The sequence below is a fragment of the Netta rufina genome (genome assembly GCF_964035555.1).
Source record: "Netta rufina genome assembly, chromosome: 3".
Taxonomy (NCBI): domain Eukaryota; kingdom Metazoa; phylum Chordata; class Aves; order Anseriformes; family Anatidae; genus Netta; species Netta rufina.
In genome coordinates this window covers 55,905,104-55,917,834 of record NC_140125.1, presented here as the reverse complement: position 1 = coordinate 55,917,834, position 12,731 = coordinate 55,905,104, and the positions used below count along the sequence as shown (strand labels likewise).

At 38.3% G+C, this 12,731-nt stretch overlaps 1 protein-coding gene across 1 annotated transcript in view; it reads left to right on the top strand.

Annotated features, from left to right (window-relative positions):
• Window positions 1–10,874, top strand: part of NOX3 (NADPH oxidase 3) — a gene marked incomplete at both ends in the record, with an annotated part of 39,698 nt that extends 28,824 nt beyond the window's left edge. Inside the window, 3 exons of the mRNA XM_084284049.1 lie at window positions 5,248–5,394; window positions 8,490–8,614; window positions 10,748–10,874. Of these exons, the coding sequence (XP_084140175.1) occupies window positions 5,248–5,394; window positions 8,490–8,614; window positions 10,748–10,874 (399 nt within the window). The remainder of the gene's footprint in view (window positions 1–5,247; window positions 5,395–8,489; window positions 8,615–10,747) is intronic.
• Window positions 10,875–12,731: the final 1,857 nt, after the last annotated feature.

The following is a 12,731-nucleotide window of genomic DNA, read 5'->3' as shown; positions in this document are numbered from 1 at the left end:
ATCAGATGTAGGGGTACGAATTCTAGTCTCATCCTGCACTTATATTAAAGGTTGCCTGTCATGCCCTGTTGTGCATGTCCCTGGCTGCCAGTACTGCTGCACCTTGCCTGTAGAGGCCCAGTGGCTGAGGCAGATCTCTGATCTTTTTTGATGTGCTATGGGCAGCATGGCTTATCCAGGAGCAGGAGGGGTTTTTCAAGGAGGTGTCCAGCTGCAGATACAGGAGGGCTTTGCAGTGAGCAGTCTCATGTCTAAGGGGGAGCAGCAAGATCCAGGGATGCCTCTCTGACAGCCCTGGCCTCATCACCTCTTACACCTCATTGGTGGAAAGATGGCTTTGCTCAGAGCCACAGCTCCCCTTCTGTCTTCAGGGAGCAGAGAGAAACAGACAGATGGTCACCAACAGATAATTATTAATGACTTTCTGTGTGATGGAAGATGATTTACACAGTGTATTCCTTCACCTTACAGGAAAGAAATATCTGAGCTTTTCCGTGTCTGTTGTACAAAATTAAGAATAGGGGAAAATGAATATGCATGCATTGCAAGGGAGTAGAATATTATAGAAATATAGAAATAAGCGACTACTCAAGCCCTTGCATTACATTTCTGATTAATAGCAATACTGTGTCTAACTCAATTTGCAAAAAGAGCACTTGGAAAATTTAAGACAGTTTACTTGGGCAAGCCATCAAGCTGATGAATGTAGTTGATGGGGGTAGGGTGGGTGGAGACTAATGAATCATAAATCTAAAACAGATTTTAAGGGTTCTAAATAATTGCACAGTCAGTTAATATTATCAGGCTTACAAGAAAAATACAGGATTCAGAATAATTGTTTAATTATAGAAATGCACTGATTCTGGTCTTATTCTAATTTTAATAAGGATGAATTTTATGGTGTGTTTATTGTATTTTAATTATATATGTAATATGCTGTGCTACGTTATAGGCACTCCGTGTAAAGAAAGGAAGACTCCTTCATAAACAGCATTTATTTTAACATATTATACTGGAAGTCCTCCTTGATCTAAAGGAAGAACAAACCTTTTATCCATAGGCCAGCCCGCTTCAGTAGCTCTTTTCTTTCTAAGATTATAGTCATGGCTGAAAATACCTTTTATAATGACAATCTTTCTTCATTAGCCAATGTTCTCCACTGCTAACATGAAAATTAGAGGCAGTGCAATGGATACAGCTTCAGCAGAACTGTAACAGGAATGAGTTTAAGGAATTTCTGCAGCTTCAGAAAGTGATATCCTTTCTCAAGAGGATTGTGCCAGAGGCAGCTTGACCTAATTCGGTCGAACTGGCTGTTACTGTGACAGCTAGGTCTGTAACCAGCTAAAACCACTCCTTCAAGTTCCACAGCCCGATATTCTGGAAAGTATTTCTGCATTTCCAAGACCACATTGTCTCAGCTCATCAGCTGTCTTTTCTTCCTTCTTCCCTGAACGTGCTTGGAGCCCAGTCCTGCCCACTTGCTCCCAGTTGCTACCCTGAACACAGTTCATTATTCATTTAGGAGCATATGCCTCCTCTCCACACACACATACTACAGATATATTTCCATAAAATGAACTGCTGAAAAGGCTTGAGAAATAAGATGATCAAATAGAGACTGAGAGAAGAAATTTCTCACTACAAATCAACAGCCACAGTGTGATACAGACTGACAGCACTCCATGGCCTCATTTTCAAGGTGCAGTGGATGTGGAAAAAGCAGGGACTTCATGATTCATCCACAAAATAATAAATAAATTAAGCTTAAGGCTATAAATTATATATTTCTGCTAATTTAAAATAATGCTGTTGTTAGTCACAAAAATGAAATGCTATGAAGTCAGTGCTTGCTTTTTCCTCATAACCTATGTCAGTGTAAATCAGCAATGAACCCATGCAAAGCATTATTTAAAGTAAAACATTAAAACAGAATAGGAAAAAGAAAACAGCAAAGATAGTTGGTACTAACATTCTGCAGACAGTCCTGTTCCTGGGCAGTAAAAATACCCTATTTAACCTTGAATGATTTATCTCTGCTTACTAGGCTCATACTTCATTTATATTTCTTACAGAAACCACAGATGGTCCCTTACGGCATGCTCAGATCTAGGAAACATCTCAAATTACTGTTAGCCTCTTTCACCAAATCTCCAATGAAGTGCGGTATTACCACATTTTTCTCCCACCACCTTACCAGAAATCTGACAACTTGCTATATTAAAACGTTGGGAAATCTCTTTATAGCTTCCTGGTTTCTCCTCTGATTTTTCACTTCAGAAATGTCTAATATGCATCTTTAGCTCATTGATCCTATGGAAAAGATCTATAATTTCCAAATTTTCAGACCTCCCCAGAGTGATCATCTTGGGGACAGACCTTCTAGATTACATTTTATACTGAGGTATAATAAAAAACAGAAGGGCCTGGTGAGCACAAATGGAGATGTGTTGGAGGAAATTAAGAGATTTTGCAACAATATAAAAAATCATAGTCACAATAAAAATAGTGCCAGCCATCCCATCATTATAAGTTTATAGTTTATATTATATAAGTTTATAGGGGACCTCCATGTCATTCCTTTTTAATCTGAGTTTGTGTATTTCTAAGCTTCTTCCATGTTTGTGAAGTATCCCTTTGGAGGCATTATATAAATTACACTCAAAATTACATTGTCCAGAGAGAACCACTGTCTATGAGCTGTTGAAATGACTGACAGCAGTCGGTCTTTGAGTCTTTGACAAAGAAGTGCACAGAACAACAAGCGCTCTCTCCATCACTGGATTTTCCTGATCCTGCTTCCTGGTGAGCAGAGGAACTATGAAATTTAGGAACGTTGGGTTCTACCCCAGCATTTTAGGAAGAAAATTATGTGTAGCAAATATGACCCTATGTTCTCTTTCCAAATTGTTGATGTCCTGATCTTTTTAAGATCTCATCACTGGTTTCTTGTCTCATCTCTGGTTCCAGTCCCACTCCATATGCCTCGGATGTTTCATTACCTCTGAGTTTCTCAGTGGTCTGTTTTCCAAGAGTTCCAGTAACTCTCCTCAAATTTCTGGCCACTATTTCTTTATTTTATGTCAGTCCCAATTTTCTCTACACTAATTGTCTTTGTTTACCTCTTTACCTTTTCCATGATATTTTTGTCTTATCCTTTTGCCATTATACCACAAAGATACAAACATCTTGCATTCAGGTCTTGCTGCCCAGCCTCATGCTGGTCTGGAGAAGCATCCATTTCCCCAAAGGTAAAATTTACATTGGCTGAACTCATATCCTAAGCATGCAATGGGGCTATAAATAATTGAGGAAGAACTTCTAGGTCTTGCAGTTAGGTTTCAAAAATTCTCCACTCAGTATATGCAGAACATCTCACCACACAAGTTTGGACATCAGGTATCATTTTTGGAAGGACATAATGGCCTTGGAGATGTATGCTCAAGACTCTTGACTGAGAGACCTTATATTGTTTCCAGATGGTTGTCCCTGCATGCAGCTGTGCCTGGCACACAGGGTATTTCAAGGTCTGCTGCTCTCTGTTTGAATGTAATGACGGATTGCATTAACATGGCAAGAGCTCCAGAACTTAAGTAATAAGAATGGCAATCAATTTGTGTGTATATATATGCATATATATTTATATATAAATGGTATATATAATTGTGGTTCATTTGTGCTTCATGGCAGTGGCTGGGCAGACACCAAGTGCTATCCCGAGTGGTTCAGGAATTCCCCTTCTTGTCCTGTGCATAGCAGGATGTGCTTGAGACAATGGACTTAGATGAAATGAGGTGATGGCAACACTGCCAGACACCTTCACAGCTCAGCATTTGACTGATTAGTGGAGGAGGTTTCCAGGTGGTAATTTCCAACTGTTTTGAAGACTCCCCGAGGCAGCTCCTGCTCTGCCTAAGCCAGCTATATGTTTTAGTGTGTTGATTAAGATCCTGGGAGATAAATCTCACAGGTTCTGAGACTCTGCACATGGTTCCAGATGAAAATTTGATTCACTTGTACATGGATAACACACTTGCAAATAAACAGTTCCAGCAGAAACTGTTCCTGCAGAAATGGTCATGCAGGACAGTCTTTTATACATAGTTAATTAGTTTAAAAATGCTTTGTATGTAGGTAAGATAATTGATCACAATAGATCATGTGCGTGCTGGAGTGGTCACAGAGGTCCCTGGGCCACCTGGATTTAAGTATTGAGCTGAACAGGGATTTGGGGGAGTCTCACCTGATCCACCTGAAGATACCACAATGAGGACTCTTGAAATAGAAACATGCATCATCATATGGACAGTGACTGACCATCTGGTTTGAACAATCTGATTCCCTATGCAAGCATTACCCTATGCCAAGATCCCAGCAAATACAGGACAGCTTGATCCCAGCCTCTAATTTCTGCCTGGGAAACAAAGCTTTAAAAGTAGGCTTTCCAATCCAGACTACAACATTAAAAATAAAATAAAATAAAATAAAATAAAATAAAATAAAATAAAATAAAATAAAATAAAAATACAGCATATGGAAGATGAAACTAGAGAAATTTAGAGGAAAAAAAAAAAGTGTAAATTTTTCATAGAGAGGAGGTCTTTAAACAATAGAAAACAAAATCATGGGATTGCGGTTCATTAGACCCCTGTGGCAACTTTAAAGTTACAGTTTAATGTTTTTCTAGAAATTATATGCTCCAAATTAAAAAAGACATAAATTAAAAAAAAAAATCTAGGGACATTCTGTAGACTTTTTTATATAGGGTATTTAACTTGAAGTACATAGCTAATAACTTTTGACCACATCAACTGTCAACCTATGGCACAAAGTCTTGAGAAACAAGAATTCCTTTCTTCAGTGCTGAGTAAAATTGAAATTCCCTGTTCATCATAACCAAAAATCAATGCAAAGTTTCAAAGGATTTCAAGCGATTTGCAAGAAATGCAGGATTAGGTACTCTTAGTTAAAGGTGTACTGGCAGGAGAAGTTGGGAAACTTGTGCACTGCCTAGCTTCACTGACACGTGAATCAATCTTCAGTCAATCATTAAGATGAAAATGAATGAATTTATTTATTTATTTATTTTAATTACAGAGCCTTTTCATCATCAAAATGATGTGTGATTCTGTTTAAATTTACAGTGGAGAGGAGTCACACACACTGTGTTTAATGACTTGAGCTTATCATTAGGAAGTTTTATTGAAAGTTTTCTTCCTGCTTAATCTCTTTACTTTTATCTGACAGGTTTATTTTTACTGGATCTGTCGAGACCCATCAGCATTTGAGTGGTTTGCTGATCTTCTGTTCCTTTTGGAAACAAAAATGGCTGAAAAAGGGAAAAATGATTTTCTAAGTTATCATATATTTCTTACTGGTTGGGATGAAAGTCAGGTAATGATGAAACTCTTATGAGTCTGAGTTAATGTACCTTGCTTTTCCAGTATGGTAACATATGGAACAGGAACAGATGAATGAATGATGGATGAAACAGAGAGACAAAGAACTGTAAATATAAAGACACCAGACTGTTTCCATTTCCATCTCACATTTAGAAAACCAGGAACAGAGAAAGCAAGCCAGTGATCCCTTCAGTCCAGTCTCTTTTCCTGGGCAGCCCTGACTACCAGGTGTTTCAAACACAAGTGCAGAGAGGCTTTTGGGAGCTTGTAAAGGGACATTTTGTTCATGTTTTTGGAACATCCTTTAAATAGATACACTGAAATATGGAGGGTTGTATAAAAAGTATTGGTTTTGTTTACTCATTATTTACTATAATTTTTGTTGTTCACATATATGTCCAGTACACTTTTGAATCCTGCTGCATTCATAACATTCTGACAACAAACTCTATGGACTGATTTATGTTGTTTGAAAAGATATTTTCTCTGACTGAGTTTAAATTCATGATTTTATAATTTCAAGTTGTCATCCCACCTTGAGGTACTTAATCCTTAGACTGTGTGGCTTTTATTCAACTTCTTTAGTCTTTACCTAAACCTAAAAGAGTTGATTTTCTCTTTCTGTATTTTTTTAACTGATCTCTCAGATCACACTATGATCAGAGTTAGGCACCTGCCAGAAAGTCTCTCACAGAAAAGTCTTTGCTCTACTGTTTTATTTCCTGCTGCCTCTACTGAATACTGAATACAAGGACAGTCTACTAAAGATTAAAAATCAGATTTCAGAAATCTTTCCCCTTGCTGTTTACCACAAAAAGAAAAAAAAAAAAAAAAAGTTTATTTCTGCCTTCTTCAGGGATTTGATCATGTAATGAGGTATGTGTAAAAAAATATATTCAGAAAAATCTCTTCCGATCATGGATCATGAAGTATAGTAGTCATAGAAGTAAGCAGTAAAGCAATCCTAGAAGTCACTACTCTGCATTACCAATAACATGAGGTATTACCTAAAATCAGTTTTGAAAGAAGTTATTCATGAACCTAACAAAGCACAAAGCTGCCCTCATCTCTTAGCTGTCAACATCTCACTTCCCTCTTGGGCAAATATCAGACCAAAAGTCAGGTAGGCAGACAACTATTCTTGCTGAGATGCCTGACTCTCCTCAATTGTGTGTTCCACACATTTCTGAAGTCTCTCCTTCCCTTCAAACCCCTTTGTCCAGTCTCCTGTCAGCACTGCTGTGTTATCTGGTGCTGCTGGTTAGGTGATATAGAAAGATCCCTGGAGTCGTGCTGCCTCTCCACTACACTGGTACTGCTTTTGCTCCCAGAGTACCTCAGCACTCCACCTCCAAAGGGCTAGGGCAGGAGAGGATTGTTTTTCAATGTCTGCTTCTCAAGCAAAGCCCAAGAGCAGCTGTGCTTCTTAACTGCTCCCCCTTCTTCAGAGATCCACAGAGCTCCCTCTTCTTATAGGCCTTCTTTACTGTCAGGAAATTCTAGTTCATCAGTCATCATAGTTTGAAATTCATCTCCACTAATATTTGGATGATGCTTAACTTTACTTCATATTGAAATGAAGTAAATTTACATCTTCTAGTGCACCTTCCACTTCTGGAGGGTGTTTACCCCCAAACCCCAGCCCCCCACAGACATAAGTTTTTTTCAGTGTCTCAGGCTCTTTGTATATTCTTTCTTGGTATTGGATGGCCAAACAGATATGGCACAGGTCTGCTTCTTCCTGGATAAGAAACTAAGTTTCAGCCTATTGTTTCTTGTAATGCTCTTGAGATTCTTCGTTAACACTGTGAGCTATACAAAGGACTGACACCAAAAACCCTGGAAAAGTTCCACTTGATCTGAACCGAAATATCCCCTTTGCTCAGTGGCATAATTTTGCTGTAAGCAATTCAAATATCCTACATTGCTCCCTGCCTCCCACTCCTACCAAATACTTCGATTTTTTTCTTAGACTCTTCCAAGCCCTCCGTGACACTGGCCCAAACTAACAAGGAGTTTTTGTGACCTCTTGTGACAAATGCACTTGACAAGAATAATAGATTTGTTAATCAACATGGAAGACTCGTAACACTCATTAGCATGAGAAATATACAATATTAGCATGAAATAGATCTAAATTTCAGCAGCCACTTCTGAAAGAGATGATAGTGGCCTGAACTAAATGCAAAGCCCATTTTTTAATTTAGTCTTCTTCCAGTAATTTCTCGACAGTTATAGTAACAGCGATATAACAGTAATGAAAACAAGTGTATTACTCCTACACAATAGCAGCACAATTAAGAGAAATGGTGGGTTTGTTGTTATATCTAGTGGTACTCAGATAGCATGGAAATGAGTGTAGCATAAGAGCTGAGGGACAGTAACTGTCCATGAAAATCAGGATTTGTTTTCTTGGCACTGACACATGCAGCTCACTCAGATCACTGCTTCACCTGAGCTGATCTAATTTCTGCACCTGCCTTCATGCCAGGAGAAGACAAAATACTCAGGGTTTTACCCCCACAGAGCTGATACATCTGTGACTATATTCTGGTACATCAGCAGCACAATGGTCAGGACATACCAAGAGTCCCTAAGGTGCATGTAGTTTCTAATATTTATTGTCAAATTCTGTCTCAATACACTTTTATTTTTTCCCTTTCCTAAACTCCAACTTGGCCTTAAAGCAGTGACTGTCACTGTCACTGCAGAGAATGAAGTGTAGGGTGTGATATTCAAAAACTGAGAAGAAGTTTAGGAATCTTGCCTGTAAAAGTGTCATTGGCACTTAGGTCCAGACAGTAAAAACAGATATTTAATCCCAACTCATTTCAAATGTTTTGTCTCAAGAAGCTGAAAACCTTTGAGGTCATGAGCACTTTTGGAAGTGTTTATTAGACTTCTTGAGTACCCCTACTCTCCTCTCCTCCCCACTCTTCTCCTCTCCTCATTGCCATTTGATAATTACAGTTTTCTTTCTTATTAATACTTCTGTCTTTCACTGAGAAGCTGTATTACTGCTTTCTCCTATTACTTGGAGTATACACTGTTGATTCTAAAATGATTATCTTGTGAATTTGCCTTTAGGCTACTCACATAGCCCTACATTATGATGACAAGATGGATGTAATTACTGGTTTGAGACAGAAGACCTTCTATGGAAGGCCAAACTGGGACAATGAGTTCAAGCAGCTAGCCGAAAAACATCCTAGGTAAGGCAGGTTGGCTTCTAACCTTGTTAGGTAACTTGTCTCTCAGCATAAACAGTGGGAGGAGGGGAGGGCAAACCTTTCTAAATGACCCTTTTAAAATAATTTAGTTTTTTTTAGCTGTGTGGAAAGAAGATTTATGCTTAATGAAGCTTTTAATGAAGAAATCTCGGAAAGAGAATGCCAATAAAATCTAATTTTTGGACAAGAAAATCTAATATTTAGAAGTATTTCAATATCCTGGCCTTTGTCCAGATATAATTGAAACACACAATCCAATTACTGTTCTGCACAAAGGACAAAGTAGCATTAATTTCCCTTGAAGATGGTTATTAAAGAGATAAACTGTGATTTTTTTCTTATGATGTCAAGGATATGTTTGTTCCCTGAACATATTTGGCTACTCTTGCAAGACTATGCTGTTCTGTTATTAGTTCATCTCTGCTGGCAAAGACAGTTCATTTGAACTTGGTGGATTCGCTAGTGGTCTGAGAAAAGCTTCTTTGTTCCTGAAAGTCTTTGAAGCAAGAATTTGAAATATTTTTGTGTTCAGTGGTAGAAAATTCCAGAATCTTTGGGACCCTTTATGATTTCCAAAGATTTACCTGCTAATGCAAAATAAAGGCTTGCACTTGGGAGACAGAGATACAAAAAGAAAAAAGAAGAAAACTTTTTTTTTAAAGATGAGAAAGCTGAAAAGGAGTAGATCAAAGAGAAAACAGTAAGCTACAAGAACACCATAAAATTACAAAAATAACAGTAATACAGAAACCACTTGATAGAGGTCAAAATAAATACAATAAGGAAATAAGGGAAGTTTAAAAATAGAAAGAGGCCAAGGGCAGAAAATATGATTTTTGAAAGACCTTTTATAGGGGTTCTACAGCAAAAACAGAGCTTTTTTAAGTTATAGCTGAAACATTATAATTTTGTTACTTTTTTAAGAACAGCTGAGAAAAGTATGGTTTTCTAATGCTCAGGGAAGGAGATGGGTATTAACTTTCTTTACTGGGTCTTGTGATATTTCCTTAGAAAGCCAGTGCTCAAACGACAGAAAAATCTGTATTGCTTCTGAACCTAGATGCACATGTTGATGGTCAACTTTGAACCTGTTAAGGAAAACACTGCATGAAATATACACTACTTGTGCACACTGAATCAAAAAAACACCCTACCTTTTCTTGCTCTGAGTTACAGAAGGTTCAAGAAGTGAAGAAACTTGGGAGTTTCTACTGTAGGATGGAACAATCAGTTTGTATGAACTAACTAAATTTTAGGTTGCTTCATCTAGGTCCAACAAGTTTCCCATGGTGCAAGAGTGTCTTTTTGCGGATTAGCAGGAATATACCACTCAGGTGGAACCTGAGTGCAGTCAAGAACTAGAGCAGTATGGGGGGACTACAACTTTGGCACCAAAATCAGATCTACAGCCACAGCTTTACAGGAGCAAACTTTTTGAAACACACTATCACTTGTCACTTACATTGTGCTTAAGCAGAATCGGCTTCCCCCAGTAGCACAGCAGGTGTGCATCTGTGTGCACCTATATACATGTATACACATGTATGTTTAAAAGAACATGTGTACTTAAAAGCAAACTCTTTACAGCCCTTTGCAGCAAGAAAACAGGTTTCCAGTTCCTTTTAACATACTTGTGCACTTATGAACACAACTGTTTGTTACAATGGTCATGTTCTTGTTATTTATGAGAACTATTTACCTTATTTATTTATTTATTATTAAAAAAAAAAAAAAAATCAGCCATCAGTATTAAAATTCAACAAAAAAAAAATATACTCAGAAACAAGTGAACATTTTATGCATTTTTTAGGGGAAAAAAAAAAAAAAACATTTACTCATCTGGAAAAAACACTGAACATTTTCAGCCCAAGCAGTGTGTTTGTTTCTCTGAATTAAAAAAAAAAAAAAAAAAAAAAAGCATGACAATCAAAACCAAAGAACTACAATTCAAAATAATTATACTGTAATACTTTGTGACAGTAACACAAAACTTTTCAAATGTATTTCTCAAAAAGCCATTTCAAAAGATACAAACAAAGCTGGAGGCTGTCAAAAAGTGCAGTTTATCTATTTATTCTGCTGTTTTTATGGTTTTTGTTGTTATTGTGATTACAGCAACAGTATTGGAGTATTCTTCTGTGGACCCAAGACTCTCTCTAAGATCCTTCAAAAGATGTGCAGCTCCTATTCATCAGTTGATCCAAGAGGAGCTCAGTTTCACTACAATGAAGAAAGTTTCTAGGCTGTACTTCTCAATTCTGTAATAGCTATTACCAAGTTGTGCATTTTTCCTCACCTTCTCCTGTCCTCTTCCCATTCTGCAGCATTCAGTCCAGATGTTGAGAACTGTAAATCGAAGCAGCTGCACTGACTTCAGCAGAAAAATGCCAACTAAAGTTTTGGACCCTAGCCTAAACTAAAGTTTTGGGTCCTTAGCCTTTCCTTCAAAGAACTGAAGGGCTGATTCTTCATTGCTCAGTCAATGATGCTGTGAATCCAAGCACACCTCTGTGAAAACAAATACAAATTGCTACACTTTATAAATCACATTCAAATCACTAAACTTTAAAGAAAAAGGTGTAAGAAAAATGGCCATTTAGATCTGTATGTTGCTATTGTGTATGATCAAACTACTACTGCAGGCAATACTATCATTCCTGCTGTTTAAATCATGCCCAGTCATTCAAAGCATTTTCCTTCCTGGTGTTCTGATCTTGCACTTCTAGTCTCCTACTGAGCACACATCTACATTGTCTTTTGTGCCATAGCAATAGTGCTTAAATATACACTTCCTAACAAATTCCTTTTAACCTACTAAAGCAGGCACCATTTAAACCTGCCATTTCTGCAGTGATACTGGTGGTGCATGCAATAATATAATATTTTCTGAAGGTTAAGTAGACCCCAGAAATTTTTGTTGTCAGCAAATGGATCTCCTGAGACAGGCACCTGAAACTGAGGGAATAAGTAACAGGTGTCTTTTAAATGCCACACTGCTTCATGGGCATTGAAGAACAGGCTTTAAAATATACAGATTCACAGATTCAGAGATATCACAGGGTGGCTGAGGTGGGAAGGGACCTCTGGAGGTTTTGGGTCATGTATCCCTTCTTCCACGTCTTCTGCACTTCTTTTGTTTTGTTTTGTTTTTCTTTATGAGAGCCTTGTTCATCCATGCAGACCTCCTACCACCTTTGTTTGACATCCTCCACAGCCAGATGGATCATTTATGAGCTTGGTGGAGGTGATTCTCAAAAATCATCCAATTATATGGATTTCTCTTTTCATCAGGACCTTACATGAGATCCTTCCAAGCAGGTCCCTACCAGAGTCTACTCTCCTGAAGCTTAGAGTTGTTATTTGCCTTGTATCTCTCTCTCTCTGGATCCTGAACTCCACCATCTCATGGTCACTGCAGTCAAAGCTGCCCTGAACCTTTACATACTTGACCTGGTTTGTAAGTGTGAGCTCCAGCAGATTTCCTGCCTTAATTAGATCCTCAAACACCTCCATAATTAAGCCATCGTCACTGTGCTCCAGAAATCACATGAATTGCTTGGTCCCTGTCATGTCCCTCCAGAAGATATCAGTGTGGTTCAAGTTCCCTATGAGGACCAAAACATGTGAACATGAGACTTCCATTTGCCTGAAGAAGGTCTCATCTGCTTCTTCTTTATTAGGTAGTTTGTAGCAGACACCCACCACAACATAACCCACATCGGTCTGCCCACAAATCATTACCAGCTCTCAGCTGGCTTCTCAACCATCCCTAGGCTGAGCTCCATGCATTCCTGCTGCTCTCTCACGTACAGGACAGCTGCCCTCCTCAGCATCCCAGACTGTCCTTCCTAAAGAGCCTGTAGCCATCCACTGCTGCTCTACAATCAAGTGAATTATCCCACCATGTTCCTATATTCCCAATGAGATCACAGCCCTTCAATGGTATGCAAACCTCTAATTCTTCCTCTGTCCCCTCTATGCCATGTGTGTTAGTGTACAGCACTTTAGAGAGGCATCCTGTCATGTGGGTTTTTCAGAGAAGGTATGAGAATTTCCTTCACCATGCTGTCCTGCAGACATTTGCTTGTTTGTGTGCGTA